Genomic DNA, 19018 nt, shown 5'->3' with positions numbered 1-19018 from the left:
GCTCAATTCTTCATATGACATAGTTGCACCTTAAATATTACGTCAACAAACTGCATTATATTTATTTTCCCCTTTTCATTTTAAGGGAAAACTCTGCATGTGTGTGTAATAATTTCTGCATATCACCGTCACATTGCATTATTTGTCCTGACTCATCCATTTTGGAGTTTTTCCCAACCTTGCTGTCTCTCCATGTCGTTATCTGCTCCGCCTGTACCTCATTACTATTGATTCACCACTGTAGCATTGGTCTACTGTACTAATGGAATACAAACTAAAATTATTCAATACAAGAACAGTGCTGTGACAGAAAAATATTTTGATACTCATTTGTGTTTGTGAATGAAATCCAGTTCCTCCTCCTGGAATGCCATTAAGCACTCCTTACTGGATTCTGTCTTCTCTAGCTTATGATGCCAAGAAAAAAAGTTACAGTTCAATAAAAAATATACTAACACAGAAATGAATCTTTCTGATTTGTCAGAGCTATGCATATATGAGATACATATATATAAATACATATAAATAAATAAATAAATATAATTTGAACTGGTCTGTTTGAATCCCTCAAGTCTTACCCCTTGACAGTGCATGCTTGTGACACATATTCCTCTGAAACAAAAAACTATTTAAAAGCCATTTGATCTTGTTTTGCCTTGCCAGAATAAAGAGAAGTGATTCATCAAGCCATGCAATTTCTAATATGGATTCAACTCTCTGTGACCCTCAAATGTCCCTCTTGCCCTGTAAGGACAGTTGTCCTCACAGCTCCTTTACAACTGCTATCTGTTATCCTTTCTTCTCTGCCCATGATCTTCCAACACATCATTACAGCTCATTTTCAGATCCCTACCTTTCAGTCCAGACTTCATCTTCCAGAATACCACAGTAAGCAGGCAGAAAATTCGGAACAACCAAAAAAAGCTGTTTGCCAGCTGTGGTGAGGTGGGAGAGAGGCTGAGCTAAGCCCCAACAGCCAAGCACTTTGTAATTCACCTACAGGTTGTGCCGGTATCCACTGCATTAGCCAATTTTAGCTAAATCAAACAATACCAAGACTAAATACTTACACCATCAAATTCTATTAAAAATTCTGTTTTTAGACGCCTGCTAGCATCGTGTTCACCTTCTCGTCTCTCACACAGAAGGCTATCAACTTCATCTAAAAAACAAAGAAATACATCTTAATTAAGCATACAGCATCAAAGTCTTTGTATTTGCCTAAGTTCCTTTGCTAATACAGGGCTCCACTAAGAAAGACCACATCTTTATTCTTTAGGAGACAGACAGATCTTAGGAAAGTTTAAAAACTTGCATGATGTGTTGGGCTTTGAATAGGTAATGCCAAGCACAGATGAGAGGAGGAAAAAAAAAAAACTTTCTGATTATTAACTGCTACTCAGGACAAGCAAAATGCAATTTTCGCATTTGAAGTTTAATAGACTTAGTCTGTAAAGGCAGTGAAGTATTTTTCTTTTTGAGAGCACCTCTTCCCACTTACCACCAACTAAATAACATAACTGTAATCTAACATGCTTTATATGAACTACTGATTGGCCAGCAGGTCACATCTGAGACAGTTGTCCTGAGCTGCACAATTACCCAAAATAAGCTTACCCAACTCTTCCAATTGTTAATTACTTACTAACTTTTGATAAGTAAGATTATTTAAGTAAATAAAAGTTAGCATTTAAGGTCTTACCAATAAAAATTATAGAAGGTTGAAGTTCTCTGGCAACTGCAAATAGAGCACGCACCAGTTTCTCCCCTTCACCCACCTAAAATAACAATAAACTCGTTTTGCAAGGAGTTAAAACTTTTTACTGCAAGACAGCTAACAGAAGGACCTACAGAAATTCTTGCTGGTAACCAACCACATTCAGTCCATTTATACAAATTCAGATTATCACTGTACATACAATGGTATTGCTTACGTCTTAAAAGAAACACTGCAACTTCTCTTTATGATCACAACTGAGTTAACTGTCAGGAGATTTTGGTGCCTAAATTACCAGAATGAAAAAGAGCTGGGACCCTCTCACCTTTTAAAGACAAAAAACCCCACAACCACTCATCTGCATTACTGCCAGTGCCATTGCTGAGCTGAAAAAACCTTTGACATTGATTTATCACAAGCACAGAACAAATTTTTTTTACTTCGCAAGTTACTTTTTAAAAACTATATTCATTTATAGGCTAACAGTTCACCAAGGAGTCATCAGAAGTCTCTGGCTTTCTTAAGCCCCAGCTGAAGCGTGGGTGTTTTCAAATCAATGTAATTTACAGCCACTACTTACATATTTTGAAGTCAGGCTCGCTGCGCTGATGTTAAAGAAAGTAGCATTTGATTCTGCAGCGACTGCTTTGGCCTAGGAAAGGGGGGCAAAAAAAGTACTTTTAAAAGCTATCATACTGAAGATAGTTCTCTGCATCTGTAGTGACCACTCATGTCCTGGTGGACAGTTTTGAAAGGGAGCACCTTGTAAAAATGGTATGGAAAACTTCTGTCCAGGCCACTTACAAATGAGAATGGCTATGCAGTCAAGCCAACAGAGAAATTTCCAGACTCCCATAGACTTCTCTAATCCCATTAGCTCCATAGCCAACTACAACTTGCTTTTGGAAGAATAAAAGTCTCCATTTCCTTTCAATTTATCCTGCATAAACATCTAAGCCAGTTTTAACTAATTTAGGGTGGTAATTTAAGGCAGCAGTTGGATCAAATCACATAAAAAAAATTAGGATTTTTTCCCCCCTCCCTTATCTATGCAAAAGCTGTTTTCAGAGGAAAGCTAGGGAAAATTATCAGTTGGAATGCTCATTCAGACTACCCTCTTCTTTAACAAGAAATTACGATTCCCTGGTTATAGAGTCTAATTTTAGTGATCAGCAATTATATTCCAGTATGTCAAACATAACAGATGAGCCTGCATGTGCTGCTCTACATTCGCTCTCCTGCACTTGAGAGCTGATCCAGCTCCAGTGTCAGCAGAGTGTGCAGCTGCAGCCACGCCACGTGACCAGGACGATGCGCCGGCTCAGCTGCATCAGGACACTCCACGCTCTCTGGCTGATGCACAGCCATGGCGCTCCAGTTCCCTGGATCCAGCACATCAGCCTGAGAAAAAAAGCTGTGGCTAGGCAGCTCCACAGCCCTTACATTCTTTGCACAGCAGTGTGCAAGTGAGACAATCCCTTTTTGCTATGATGCTCTCTCCCCATTTCCAAAACATACTCCTAAGTATGTTTCAGTGGAGAGCAGATAATTTCTGATTAATTACTACTGTACAAAACAATTAACCCACTTCCTTTTGCTCTCTCTGAAAATGAAACCTGGACTTGCTGGTTTAAGCATTAAAATATTACTTGTCATAATAAAAATAACTAAAGAGAGAACAGTTTAGCAATTCCCTCCGTAAAATCCAGGGTCAAGAACAATTTTGCATTTTCATATATAAAATGACACTGTAACACATATTCTGTAAGAACGTACAGTTTATTAGTCCAAGCCCCAAACTGAAAGCCACCCCTTGTGGTTACATTTTAAGCTCCCCCACTCATGCGTGAAGTAATTTTCTCACCAACATTGTCTTCCCATTTCCAGGTGGGCCAAACAGCAATAAGCCACGTGCAGGAGCTCTCAGACCTGTAAATAACTGAAAAGAGCAGCATCATAAATTATCAAAGACTTCAATAAAGTGTTGCTTTACCTTTGTAAGAGAATGCTTTAAGACGACACTGGCAGTAACAGCAGCAGTGAGTGCCACTACAGTACAGGCTTTGAGAGAACTACACTCTGTTACTAACTAGACCTAATGCACACCACCATTGTTTCCCACACAGCAGCTAAATTATGTTGTAATTGTTCTGTGCCTGGATGCACTGTGAAAGCAGTTTAAAACACTTTCCACAAGACAGACTAGCCTATCAAGTTGAAAGCATCAATTCCATTTAAAAAGGGAGTAATCCAGGTGTACAGTAGGAGAGCTAAAGTAGTTTTCTAACTAACACCATATGGAAGAACTCCTTCATCTTTCCTTATTAAATGAAACTTGAGAAGACAAGCTTTCAACGAAATTATTTAAAATATTACTTAACAACCACCTACTCCATGCTACCGATAGTCATCTCTCTCTCACTTTACACTAGACTCATCTTTCCTACTCTGTAAGATTGCCCCCACCATATGTAGCATCACAGCAAACAAGTCTACAAATTCTCACAAAATACATAACTTTCAGTTATTACTCTTGCCTGTTTTCTCTAGCACTTTGTCTTTACCCCTTCCCTCAAATGTTTCAGAGTTTCTCTTTTGGTCTCACACTCACCCCTCCCTTGCAGCTTCCAACAACTCCAATAAACAAGCAAAAGCAATAGGAGGGTATCTCATATACATCCCACGTGTAAACAGCATTTCTTTGCCCACAATAACCATGACAACAAATAGCTCCACTATCAGTGTTGTATTTCTGTCATGACTGACCAACACGTGTTTTCTCTATTATTTCACTTTCCCTGGCATTTTGTTTGTGCTAGACTGATCCCTGAAAGTAGTTACCTGGCTATTCCTGAGTGAACACTCCAGTGTTTCTGCTTTCCGTGCTGCAGACCACCATGTGCATTCTTTGTCTGACTTCTTTTGTTTGAAATAATTCTTAGGGAGCCCTACCATTCTGACACAGATCAAATCAACAACTCTGCCTCACCTTAATCATCACCTACAGTTCAGCTGCACTGACACTTGTTACTGAGATACACAAAGCTTCTCAAGTTTTTAACAGGCTAATTATACTGAACATGGTCTAAACTAACTGCTAGCACTTCATTAGCATCTTTCCACTGAAATGGTTGTAGCCAATGTTTCCTGCCTATGTACCTCAACTTTTGCTCTCCTACTAAAATACCACTGGCTTCTTAAATATGAATTTGAGTTCAAAACTCATTAAGACTGAACTAGCATTAATTTACTAAGTATCCCCCTTCAGTTGCCACATCTACCGTGTTCACTCAAAAGGAATAAAACCAACCCTCTCTACTTCCAAGGAAAGCTTAAAAATTCATGGGATTCTCTGTCCCTATTACATCTCAACCTACACCAAGGTCAGGCCCATTGCTTGCTACAGCAATATGAGACAGACAACCTTACTGAAGATACCACACTACTGGAAAAGCTACTCCAAGCCTCCCATCTTCAACTCCTGCCCACCCAGCTCTGTTTAGTGACACTGGTGTCACTAAACAACACACTTGATGTACTACTGCACTGTAGTGACAGAGATGCTCATAATGACATCTTCCTTCTGCAGAACAACATTTGAGCACACACCAAAGCTTTGCTCTCCTTATAGCTTGTATTTCTGTGATGCTCTGCCAGGTTTAGGGTTTCTTCCCTATGCTGCTTCAAAACCAGTAGCTGTATTAAGGGAAAACCACAGAGCAACTCCAGTCACCTGTCCATGTAACAAATGAGACCAACAAGCAAACAAAATGTACAAACAGCAATTTTTCATCAATAATCATAGAATCATAAAGTGGGCCTGGGTTGGAAGGGACTTTGAAGATCATCTACTTCCAAATTCCCTGTCATGGGCAGGGACATTTTCAACTAGACCACACTGCTCAAAGCCCCTTCCAATCTGGCTTTGGACAACTCCAAGATGAGACATCCACAACTTCTCTGGGCAGCCTGTTCTAGTGTCTTATCATCCTCACAGTGAATAATTTCTTCCTAATCTAAACCTACTCTCAGGTTGAAGCCATTTTCCGTTGTTCTGTCACTACCTGCCCCCATAAACAGCTCCTCACCAGTTTTCTTTTAAGACTCCTTCAGGTGCAATAATGTATTAAGGTCACCCTGGAGCCCTCTCTTCTCCAAGTTTAACCCCAATTCTCAGCCTTTCCTTACAGGAGAGCTGCTCCATCCCTCTGATCATCTACTGCTCTTCCTCTGGACTTGCTCCAACAGGTTCATGTCCTTCCTGTGCTGGGGACCCCAGAACTGGGCACAGCATGCCAGGTGGGGTCTCATGAGAGCACTGCAGGAAATCATTGCACACAATTTCCTCAAAATTACTGCAATTTTTAGTAAGCGCAGCTTTATAAAATGACTGATTTAACTTTTTCTTAAATGTAGTTCAGAAAATTCCAGTATGCAGACTAGGCCTGAATCTAGCCAGTCACAGTAGCTGAGGTACCATCTATGATAAATAAAAGCGTAAGTGATCAACTTCCATACAGCAAAGTAAAGAGGAAATCTACCCTCAAATGTTCTATATCTCAGTGTATTTGTCTGTTCACTACACTTCTTTGCATCCTCTCCATCCGTGAATAAACTATTCAGTGTTTAACCAACATCCTCACAGAGAAGATGACCACAATTAACAATGATGTTTTTCTAATCAGATAGACCTAATTTACCTATACAAATCTCTCCCACTTCACCCTTCCAGTTGTGGGCTTTGTCCTTCATGTGGCCATACAGGGTTGGACACACAGCTATAGCTATCTGGAACAGTCATCCTGCCAAATGGTGAGAAATTTTGTTTGCTTCTGCTGTTTGTTTTATGGGGTTGTGGAGGTATTGTGGGTTTTTGGTTTTTTTAGGGGATTGTCGTTTGCTGATTTGATTTGGACTTCGGTTTTTCGGGGGGTTCTTTTTTTTTTTTTCTTCTTGCTCCAGTCACTTTCTGCAACATTGATTAACCAAAAGACAAGGAATTTCATAGTAGTATTTTAATACATAAATCCTATATTCTCCTTTTCCAAGATGACTAAGGGACCCCACAGCTACCCGTAGCAACCGTGAAAATCCAGTAAAAAGAGGATTCAAGAACCATCATTTCACATGTGAAGCACAGAACATTTTTTTGATCCTGTCACAGATTGATAACAATACCCAATTGCTTACCTCAGGCCTAAGAGAAGGAAGGATAACAATTTCTTGCAAAGCTTGTTTAGCCAGCTCCTGCCCTGCGATATCATCAAATTTGACAGCTGGCCCACTAACAAAGAAATGGAATACTAATTAGTCTAACAATGAGATACTCTTTTTTCAGCTGCAGCTGACTAATTTAATGCATTTGACTATTTATACAGAATCCTTTTGAGAAAATCTACAACTTATATTGTTAAGTATTTTAAAATATCCTTTTGCCAAAGTAACAATTAAAAAAACCCATCCAAAAAATCCTCAAAACCCTGACCAAGTAGGAGCACTGCTTTCATTCCAAGCGGACTAAGATTGTACTGAATGCAAAACTGATTTACTGGATTGAAAAGCCTACTTTTCTTCATACTTACCTATCAACAACTTCATTTAGGATAAGATTAGCAAGATTGCTGTCCACATTTCTAAATATCTTTGTGTCTTTCTTTTTTCGAGGAGCAGTGGTAGGAGTAGAAGGTTTATTTGTTCTGCTATTTTTAGGAGCGGCCTGGAGAGGGGACAAGAAAAGAAAATCACAACCACCAGATAAATACTTTGAAAGTGTACCATTAAACAAAGTAAAACCTACATTTCATTTGCTCCAGTAAAACAGCACATTAACAAATACCCAATAATCTAATGCTGTATTTTGCTACAAATCATATTATCATATTAGTCAACCGTGAGTAGACTAGCTTAGGCTCCAGTGGTGAAGGTCTTTGGTTTGAGGTTTTTTGGTTTGATAATTCATTTACTTAACTACAGTATCTTCCCCTGGCTTGCTCTGGAAACAAGCATCACAAACCATCTCAGGTTCTCAATACCTATAAGCATGAATTCCTACTGCTGTCATACTTCGTAACAGGCCACTTAAAAGTCATCATATTATATTATAGCAGCAGTAATGTTTTAACAGAACAGTTATGTTCAGTCCATTCTGCTCTTTATTCCACTTTACTGGGTAATAAGGATGGAAGGGGAAAAGAGGCAACAAAAACACTGTATTTTTCTGTATTCTTACTATAGGACTTACTTCTGTGTTTCAGCCCCAGCCTAACCCTGATTGGCTTTTCAATGTGGTTGCAGAAGAACCTGTGCATGCATGCATGCTTTGGGAGAGAAGAACAGGCAGGGAGAAAAACCTTGTAGCTCTGGAATAAGAGGTTTTTCCTTCCATCTTTTACATACTACAAGTTACATTTATTTTTCATCTAGGTAACTTTCACTCAGCTTCCCATGCAATTTTAAAAACAAGTCATATTTATTACTGTGATTATACTTAAAGTCCTTTTGCCCGTGCACCCACCTGATGCCCTCCAATTTCTAAAATCCACTCTGCAGCAAGAGGCCTGGATAAAAATTTGGAGTTTCAGTGTTCTCCAAATCTTTCTGCTGCTACAACCCTGCAATTAAGGCATTAAATCCAAAGCTGCTTCTGGAATTTACACCTGATTTTTCAAGTGTATACTTCCATGTTTATCCTCACTATACCTTGTGAGCTGAAGGTGTAGGATTAGGTGCTGGTCTAGACACAGATGATGATACCCCACTGTAGCTGGGCGTTCTGTGGTGACCTGAAAGGCCTGTGGATCCAGTTTTTGCAACAGTCTTTGAACGAGGAAGGGAATTACTCGTGTGTGTTAAGGGATCCTTCTTTTTTGGAACTGCTCCACTTTCTATAAAGAAAACCAGTGTCATAAGAACACTTGCAGCAGTTGGACTTTTACAACATCAACTGCAACTAGAAGATAAATGACGTATTAAATATTCAACAATTCTTACATTTATAAATGTAAACATTAATACCACATTATAGAAGAGTAATGCACATTTCTAAAGAGGTCTAGTGTTTTTAAGGGGATAAATCATTTATACAGTAAAAATTCTAATCTTTAGGAGCTCTCAGAATGAACCCTAGTTAGCCATCTTAGAAAAGACAGATATAACTTAGTCCTGTTATCAAGGGAAGAACACCATCCACTCCTTACGATGCAAAGTCTTCTGGTTTGTGTTCTGCTGTCTTCTTTCCCAAGAACTCTTAAAAATAATCAATACAATAACCCCTAAATTTCAAGCCTTCAGATCCAGAGTATTCATTCTTTAAGTAATGTTATCAGGCCAGTTAATTGGATGTCAGCTAACATTATCTAGCACCTTCACAAAGAAGCTTCAACAAAGCATTTTAATCTGGAAAAATTACATTAGTAGTTATATTTACAAGTGACTGTCAGGTGTTTTTTTCTTTCAACTTGCTCTCACTTTAGGATTCTCGAGGTGTAAGTAAATTCTCAATGGACAACTCTGAAGCAGTGTACCTTTCTACATTAAAAATTAAGTCTTAAAATATATTTAAACATCACCAGACATTCCACTCACACTACTTATTCACTTGCATGATGAAGCAGCAAAGTCTCAAATTAGGAGATAGATAAACTTGAAATACTGGCCACAGGTCATCAAATTACAAAAAGCCATTCTGGTCCAGAGTAAACAAAATAGCACTTAATGTCTATGTTCTCTGTATGGAATACACAATAAAATAAAGTTCCTTGGCACAGAAATGGCAAGTGTAAAACACCAAATCAGAGATTAAGAGGTAAGAAGGTGATACAGCAAGCAGGCAGGTCGGTCAGGCTGGTTAATGATTAAAGCATAGCTTTAGATTAGGGTATTTTTTCGTGGTGGGAATACACTACTGGAAACTGTCTAGTACAGTATTGTTGTCTGTGATGGAAACTATAAATACTGTCTTATTTTATATCATTTTAAAATGATAAAGGAGTCTTTTGTTTAGGTATGAGAAACAGGGCATCAGAGGTAGCTCCAAATAGATTTCAGCTACAAGTATTCACTAGGATTGCAGAAACTTGCAACTCAATTCGACCTGCTAGTGTTAAGGAATAGGCCAAAGATCTCTAATTTTTAAGGAAATTAGTGACTCTATCAAGAATTTTTAACTTATAATATTGCAGTTCAATGAAAAATAACTTTAAGTAAAAAGTCTCGTAATTTTATATGTTGTGTTTAAAAAATTCAAAGAATACTTCAGTCAAACGGTATCATGGAAGAATCAATTAATTACTACAACATCCTCAGCCTCTTTAAATATACTACCAGGACCAAATCTCTACACAGCCTGCAGGTACCCTTAATAATTCAGTGAAAAAGTTTCTAAAGGCCTTCTTCAGTCACAAATCTACCCCTTTTTAGAGCTCCAGAAACTCTGCAGGGGTCACGATAAAAAATGCAGATGTATCAATATGCAAGAAACAAGGCAACTTGAAGAATATAATTAAGTATATTTACCTATAATACATTTCTTAAAAACAAGAAAAACCACCAAACCTGGCTACTGACTAAACGACACAACTCCAGAGCTGGATACATTTACTTAGTCATTCCTGCACAGGAATTTCCAAGTCAAAAACTCTTTAAAATTAAGCATACTTAGTAACTTTCAAGTTCAAAAAGCAGTACAAAAATCTATTAACACATCTAGCTACTCAGCACTTTGGCTGGTCCAACTTGATCAGAAGGTGGCACTCAGTTTGGTTGGGGGTTTTTTTTGGTCCACCTAAACCTCATTTGCACAGCTGGCTTGAAGTCAACATGGGAAGGCTTCAAAAACCTAAATTAGTTTTTCTCAAAGTCCTTCACCCTAATTTGCTGCTCAATTATCTCACTCTCCCAGAACTACTCTCACAAATTGAGAACAATACACAGGTAACTGCAATTTTGAGGGTCATAAAATTGCAAAGGTGAGGAGTATTTCAGGAAGCTGGAAACAGAAGGGAGGAAAGAAGGGGAAAGAGACAAGGTTTAATACAAATTACAATTTACTCTTAACTGCACCTCCAGGACTCAGACCAGTAAGTTTACAAGTTTTGTTGTCAGTCCTGATGGGTAGCACACAAAGCAGAACTGATGAACAGCTCCTGAACATAGTCACTGAATGTCAATTCCAGAGGGAAGTTTCATTTTACATACAAATTTCACTGAAGTAACAAATAAAAATGTTATCAAATCCTTCAGAATTACAGTTTATCTAAAGTTTATCTATTTCTAAAGCATGATGTGTTTAAATGAACACCACAAGTCAGACAGCTCCTACTGTTCCATTATGCAAGACATATAGTTTGCCGTAAGAAATGCAAAACCCCCCAAACACATTTCTTACCCATTTTTATTTATCTACTGAAAGACTGGAAATTCATAGCAAGTGACTTTAATGCCTTCATAATATCTCCAGCAGCCTTTTGTCAAATGTTTCCCTGTTCTGTTTAAAACAGTAAGGAAGTACCTAAAACATGCTCTAATCACAAAGAGACACCATGGAATGTTTTCAAGTGTATGTGAAACGCTGAACAGTTCAACTGTTTACTACATATATACTTACAGGATAGCAATAGATGCTTAATCAGTTTGATTTTACTCTCTAATTCTGGACAGAATAATTTACTTTATAGCTCCAGGCTAACGCCACTGGATTACACAGACATAATAGCTGTCTGGTCCTGAAAGCATCCCTGCAATTTTGATCTGTCATCCAGATACACACACAACACAAATTACAAACAAGCAAGCAGCAAAATTTTGTCTGGGGTTTTCTCTTGGGTAAATTGTGTCAAGGTGCAGACAAGGGTGCCCTATTTGAGGCTCCCTTATGGAGAGAAATGTTAGAAGTTTATAATATATAATATAGACTCTTATTACATTACACTGGTTTTAGAGATAAAGTATAAATATGTTTGAACAAATCTAAGAGAAGCTTGATTATATTAAATACCTGGAAATGCAAAAACAATCTTAAAATTATGCAGCTGTAGCTCATTTATTTAATATAACAACATCCTTTATATTTCTAAAAAGCAAACACATACTTTTCTGCATTTAAACCAGATTAAAGCACATGTCAATAAACAAGTTTCTACTAGTCTCTAACTTCTAAGCATCCAAAAGAAAGTTTAAATTCAAATTAACAGCAGCGATTCCAGTACTGCAGAACAATTTCCAGCCTTTAGTTGTGACATTTTAAAAATCATCAGGGAATATTCCTCAGAAATTCCCTACATATGCCTACTGATAAGTAATATAAAGGGACTAAAACAAGTTATTGTACGTGGTCTGTGGACACCAAGTTGGAAGAAAAATCCACCAGTCTAATTATCTGTATCTTTATGTATGTAGTTTCATTCATTCAAAACCAAAAACTTTAAATTGCTGTTTTAAACATGCAGCAATTGCAAGACTGATCGTTATTCAAGATCAGCATTCACAACAGCCCCCCGGACTGCAATTCTTAAAAAATTCAACTCAGATTTTTCAAACAGAGAGATGCAAGTAATAAAACCTACTTAACAGAAAACTCCACCAACCAAGAAGGACATGTTGCATGTTTTCAATGGCAGCACAGCTACACAAGCCAGGAACTACAGCTGTTTTCCTTTCTGAACTGACAAAACTGTATCACTCAAACATCTGCTTTTGTCAAATTATGCTGTTAAAAACAATTTTATTGCTACTTGTTTTTCTACTTGGGGTATTCCTTTGAAAACTTCAGTATTAAAAATAAAACTGTTGCACTGTGACAAAGATTGCCAATATATGTCTACTATAAAAGACGGGCCAGCAACTCCTTCCACGTGAAAACTGAGATAAAATACCAGCTAGCTGCAGAGTATTCATGTTGAGGTAATAGAAATGTGATGCTTTCTCTGGCCATCCATAATGCTGAGATTTACATGTAAAATGGTATACACAGGCATTACTGTAATACTCTAAGTATTGTATGACTAGTAAATGAGTTCATAAAACTCAAACTCTGCCTTTGGCAAGACTGGCACAATCTCCTTCCCTAGCTTGTTCAAAAAAAAAAAGAAAACAACAATCCACAATGCAAAGGAAAACAAGCACATTTGCAGGGAAAAAATATAGATAAGTTGTTTTAGATCTAATTTAAGTTTGCTATGAGAAGAATGATGAATATTAAATTAGTATTATTTCCAAGAAAAGGTTTGGGTCAAGGCTACTTGTTATTACTCTTTAGACAAGTTACCGCACAGCCCTCGGCAACTGAAGGGGCAGGTGATACTACCACTATGAGGTCTTGAAAAACCTCAGTATATATCTGGCAGATAAACTTTGAAGAAGAATCTCTAGATACTAATGTAAGTTTGGAAACCACAAACGCTGAAGACAGAGGCAGGTAGTCATTTGTGTTAGAATCAAGTAAATTGGTCAGGAAGGCTGACACAAATAGTATCTTGAGAGAACAAAGAATCTCAAATCAGTAACACTTTGGAAATATTAAAAATGTGCAACATAGCTCTGATAATATACTCTTCCACAAAATTATGAAACAAGAAGATCTGTAAAGACTTTGGCCTTTAAAGGCAAATAAAAGAAAGTAGTGTAATTTTAGACCAAATGATGGGCAAAAAGACACCTGTTTTATGCTAAAACTAAGAATGACCATGTTTCATAGGTCATAAAATCCTGGACTTCTAAAAAGCCCAACCTGATTAGGCAACAGGGCAGGTAATACTTTCCACAGACAGTAAACTAAGCTTATGCCAGAGCCCTGTGACTCAATACCTCTGAAACACCACTACCCTCTTAGGTAGAGACAACAATCCTCTTATCTGAAGTAGACTGCAAACTGATTTTGTTGTTTTCTAAGAAATTCTGTCATCTACTTTGAGTTTTTAAACACTGTTTTACATGTATAAAGGAAGAACAACAAGCAAGATAATTAACAGATTGAAGCATAATCACCTTTTTACATTGCTTTTAGGAAAAAAAATGTATTACTAGTACGTTCTTACAAAAAACACTCCCTCGCCCCACACCCCAAAAAGATTAAAAAAGCAACCACAAGAGCACAGGCACCAGCCATTTAAGAAATCCAGATTCCTGTTAATAGCCTGACTTTCATGGTACTGTATCAGGGATCCCACAGCTGCAAACATTCAGTACTTTGGGTAATCCTCGGACTTCCACAACTTTATACCTTGTTTATGGACAAAAAAAAGTTTATTTCTGCTATTTTAGAAAGTTTGGTTCAGTCTTCCGGGCAAGCATTAAAACAACGTTCTTTGACAAAATACAAGTGCTGCTGTCATTTCTCCCTCATTTCAATTGCATATCACTTTCTTGATGTAAAAATCCCCTGAAATTTAAAACTGCATATTCACAATACCATAAAGGAAGAGCTAATGAATGTAGGCACAACATACAACCTATATATCCAACACTGACACTTTCTAAAACAGGCTTCATGTAATTCCTTGAAGAGTATCACCTGAGAATTTTATTCTAAAATGTTGCCTTATTAAATAGATTTGAATTCTAGGACAGTCATTGTCAGAGAAAACTGAATACTACAAAATAAAACAGTATTGCCAAAGCCATGGAAAGGATGGAACGTATTTTACACAAAGTCTTTAAAAACAGAAATATAAATAATTTTATTTTAAAGCTGGTGGGGCCAGAACATAGCATTGCATTATTTTGCCCTGCAATACACCAGGTAGTGAGAGACATCCCCTCAATAGGTGCTGGTAAAACCAAACCCACCTGACTGGAGATGTCCATTGCGGCATGCCAGGTTAGTACTGTCATTATAGACCTCCATTTGCGGCTTGGAAATTTGCAAAACTGCCTGCAGCTTCTCTACATAGTAGAACAGAGGGGGAGGGAGGAAAAAGGACAAAATAAACAAACAAAAACCAAAAATGAACCAAGAAAATTTATGTATGTTGAACACAGAAATGTCAAGTTCGGCTTTGTTATAGTTAAAGATAAAAGGAATATTTCTATCTATTCTACACATTCAGCAAATGTGTAATAAAATTCTGTTAGTATGAGCATGACTGAAAACAGCTTTAAAACTCACCCTTTATGGCTGAGTTAATTACAGCAATCTTTCCAGTCTAGTGATTGCAGTCACTTCTCAAAAACAATGTTCAGGATTAACTCAATGTAATTTAATAAATATTTATATTGTTAACATCTTTCTGAAAGTCCTCCTCAAGGTGTTACTTTTGACCAAGTGCAAGGAGTCCTCACTTCTCTGCGTAGTAAATGTTCCACTTAAGTAGTAACAGCCAGTTAACATTTTACAGAAACTTTCAAACTTCAAGAAGAACACCGTAAGACACATTACAATTATGTCTTTTGACATAATTTTTGAGATCTCTGTTTAGATATTTAATTGCCTTGAAATTAAGTCAATAAAATTATCATGCAAATTGTGTTCTTTAGGAAGATTAACTTTAGAAGATAAACACCTGAATACAATATTTATAAAGCTAGATTAAGGAGAAAGAAGTTAACTCTGAGAAGTAACGAAAAACAGCCAGCCCATAAGTCAAAGAGGTGTAAGGCTGCAAACACAGAAGAAGAGTTAAGGACTACTTGTTCTCTGCAACTCAGCTACAACTCCTAATTTTCCCACTGCAGTTAAAAACCTCTAGGCCCCTTTACTGCCTCTCCCCGCTTTATTTCACACACACCCCTCTTGTTTTAAAAACCAAGCACGGTCTGTAGGGATGCAAGGCATACACTGTCAAGCTCTCTCATTCCCTCCCTTAATTTTTTTTTTTCCTGCTCACTTCCACAAGAGATAACGCTACCAAGAAGCTGCAAGAAGAGAGATGCCAAGCAGAGAAGTGATGTTCTCTGGTAATATGAAAGCATATATTGGAAAAGCAGACAAATTCTACTGAAAATGTACACAATTAAGATCGTAAATGACCTGCCTGGAGGAAGAAGTGACATTCAGAGCCTGCAGATGGTACACCAACAAGCATGAGCACTTCCTTCCTTAGGCTTCTTTACCTGTTAACAGATCTTTCTCTAATACTTTCTGCTTCATTCCTTTCTTCTTCTTCCTGCTCCTGATCACCCACTGCTTAGCTTTCCTGAATAGTATCTTTACACTCATAGCTACAGTGAAGGCTTAATAACATTTAGGTTGAACAAGATGTGGTTTAGAATGAAAACCTGGTAGTCACAGGCAAATATGAAAAGCTAAAGTTCAAAATTAGCATGTGTACACAAGGTTTACTTAATTTTAAATTGAAAGCTTTGAAGAGTCATAGTAAAACAAAACAAAACAAAAAGTCAGTCACACAAGAACAGCCTATGAATAACCACAAGCTTCTGCCAAGAAGTTACCCTCATAAGCTTTGCTCTCCAGGAGGGTAAGGAAAGTCCTTTTAGTATGACCGACTGCAGAGACACAGCACTACCAAAGGAGGCAGCAGAATGGTCTACTCCCTGCCCAGTGCATGCAGCCCAAATGGAAAGAACGTACAGGAAGCTTAGGAAACAAAATTAGTATTAATAGACTTCTAACATATTAGATAATCAGCTGAGTTTTGGAGAACATTTCTGAGCTTAACAAAGAAGACTTTCTAGTGGGCAACCACAAGAACATCAACTGGCTTGTGCAGGAATTCAGGAAATGTTATTTGCTTTAATGCTATAAATTGACACTGGATACTACAATTATCAATGCTTATCAATGCATATTCAGGAACTCCAGAACTCCAACCAAAGAAAAAACATAATCCAACTGTTCTCCAGTTTCAATTCAGGGTCTTCTCATCACATTTCCTATTAACCTGTCATTTTAGTATTGCACACAAGACTTCAAAAAGCAAATATATCTTTCTTTAAGGATAGTATAGCTGCAGGATCCTCTAGAACATCCAAAATAAATTAAATTGAGCTTTTAAATATTATTCCAATGAATTATAAGATACCATCATCTTCCATTTAAATGCTTTCTCCCTGTTTTTCCAGACACTGACAGAAAGTTTACAGATTCTCATTCATTATTTCACGTTGATGATGCAACGCTAACATAAACCTACCAAAAAAACAGCACTGCAGCCTCTGTCTTTAAGCAACACCAGAGCTTGAGTACAAGGAAACTTAATTTCTACTAAAAAAATGCTACCCTGTAACATAAGCCTGAAGCAAAAAGCATCATCTCCTCCAAAAAAAGTGAAATTTTCTAAAAAGGTGTCCATTGAAGACTGTATCTATCCAGGCAGAATAGAGGAATATTAATGCCCTCCAAAGAGGATACTGATGACAGATATTTGAATTATGTGTCACATAAACCCTTCAACCAAAACACTGAGGCTACCTTAAATACACAGGAAGGCACTTGTTGTGACAGAAATCTGTGCCCCTCCAGAAAGTCTCTCTGAAATGAGAGAACACAAATAGGTAAGACACCTAAATAGCATCAGAACTGACCAGCGTTGCACTGGCCATTACAGCCATCTATCTTTACGAACAACAAGCTGCCGAGTTCTGTGTGTTGACCATAGAACACAAATACTCTCCTGTCATTCTAAACCTCTTTAATGACTAACATGGGTGATCAGTCATCCAGGAAGAGACCAGGTGTGTGAAGACCATCAAAGCAAGGTTTAACCACAGAACAAACCCACCCTAAACCATGTCAAAAATGGGGGGCCACCACCAAATCAAATGGAAGAACTTTCAAGTCCCCTGACAGCCAGCACAACCCAATATTGTCAATGGACTATCAAAAGCGATCAAGTCCCCTTGAGGTGACCTGAAACACATCAGCAGTCACTTCAGCTTTTAGACTAAGTCACAGTACAGCTTCAAACAGAGTAAGAAAAATAATTTAGACTCAGGATGAAAACAGGGCTGAAGGCAGAAAACCCATCATGCACGGTGGGTAGCTCCATCCTCTTCCAGCATTAGAAGGCATCAGTGGTGTGATGACACAGTGGGAAGACGCGGGTGTGATCAGACATCACGCTCTCACCAGTGGAGTCAAACACCCTCATCACTGGGGTCATGCAACAAACTTACACTGATGTACCAAAAATCTTAAAAAGCCAAAAAACGACAACACTGAGCACTTTCAAGGGACAGCTGTAATCAGTATTATTTAATTTTCGCTTTCTATGTACTACTGATGTAACCTGCTTGACTGGGTGGCCTTGGAGTTAGGCAGCCTGCAATCACATCTCCATCTAGCAAGCAGGATGAAATACTTGATATTATTGTCTAGTTTGTTTTATCCTGTCAGCTAATGCAATAAAGGATTTGCCTCTTCTGACTTAGGGAGAAATTCCACAAAGCTAGCAGACAAAACTCTTTTGAGTTCAATTCATAGGAAAAATCACTTCAATTAACTGTAATAGCTTCAAGAGACTCATCCTTAATTCAATTACAAAAGGATCTTCACAGCACAAAAACTTCCAGATATCTGTTAATATAAGCAACAGGCTAGAAGTGTGCTTAGAATGGCACATGGAATTCAACTCTAGATTATCTTAAATTTCTACAAAACCCATGTAAAAGGACAGCAAAAAGAATAAAAAAACATGCCATCAATATTTCAAAGTTGGTTAGATAGCACAAAAAATAATACTCAAATAGAACCCTAATGATCAAACTTGCAGGGATTTAAAGCCATTGAAACATCTCTCCAAACCACATCTTTTGTCTTCCTAAAGGGCACATGACTTCACTCGCTCCTTTTTATCCAAATTTTGCTTTTAGGTACATTGTATGAAGCACATCCTCAGTAAAAATTAACAAGAACTTAGGCAGAACAAAGTACTAAATGGATAATTTAAAAATAATTTAAAAAAACCTTTCTTTTACATCAGCTATCCTAATAAACACTACTTGGATCTGTTTACCTTTCAATCTGCACTCTTAATGAAGCAAACAAATAGCACGTGATCACACATTCTGGTAGTAGAGATGAATATACTTCAATTTCAGGGTGTTTTTTTAATTTTACCCTTTGCTTCTTTTCAATCAGATCACAGCAAGTAAGCAACTTACCAACACTGCAATCGCTACTAAAGTAATACAAGCAAGGATGAAGCACTACCCACAAAATACACTGTTTCTTCAAGCTTTGAGGAACAGGGATTTTTTTTCTAGAAAGAAATTGTAGTTACTTGACATTAGGATGTGTGTAACAAGCCATACCTTATGAAAGACTGTTAGCATGTGAGAACTTTCACTCTACTGTTCCTTAGCTCGTATCACCTCTAGAAGTCAGCCTTTAACCCTAGTAAGCGGAAA

At 37.6% G+C, this 19018-nt stretch overlaps 1 protein-coding gene across 4 annotated transcripts in view; it reads right to left on the bottom strand.

Annotated features, from left to right (window-relative positions):
- Positions 1–19018, bottom strand: part of SPAST (spastin) — a 38774-nt gene that overhangs the window by 12770 nt on the left and 6986 nt on the right. For 2 of the 4 annotated variants that reach the window (XM_040058809.2, XM_040058810.2), the window contains exons 4-11: positions 14501–14596; positions 8417–8601; positions 7300–7433; positions 6908–7001; positions 3582–3656; positions 2298–2369; positions 1703–1778; positions 1071–1162 (exon numbers count right to left, since the gene is read on the bottom strand). In XM_040058809.2, the coding sequence (XP_039914743.1) occupies positions 1071–1162; positions 1703–1778; positions 2298–2369; positions 3582–3656; positions 6908–7001; positions 7300–7433; positions 8417–8601; positions 14501–14596 (824 nt within the window). The remainder of the gene's footprint in view (positions 1–1070; positions 1163–1702; positions 1779–2297; positions 2370–3581; positions 3657–6907; positions 7002–7299; positions 7434–8416; positions 8602–14500; positions 14597–19018) is intronic. The other 2 variants (XM_040058811.2, XM_040058812.2) reach the window with 1 other exon arrangement.

The sequence above is a fragment of the Hirundo rustica genome, chromosome 3 (genome assembly GCF_015227805.2).
Source record: "Hirundo rustica isolate bHirRus1 chromosome 3, bHirRus1.pri.v3, whole genome shotgun sequence".
Lineage (NCBI taxonomy): Eukaryota > Metazoa > Chordata > Aves > Passeriformes > Hirundinidae > Hirundo > Hirundo rustica.
Note: the sequence above shows the minus strand (reverse complement) of the source record. Positions and strands in the feature narration are given on the sequence as shown.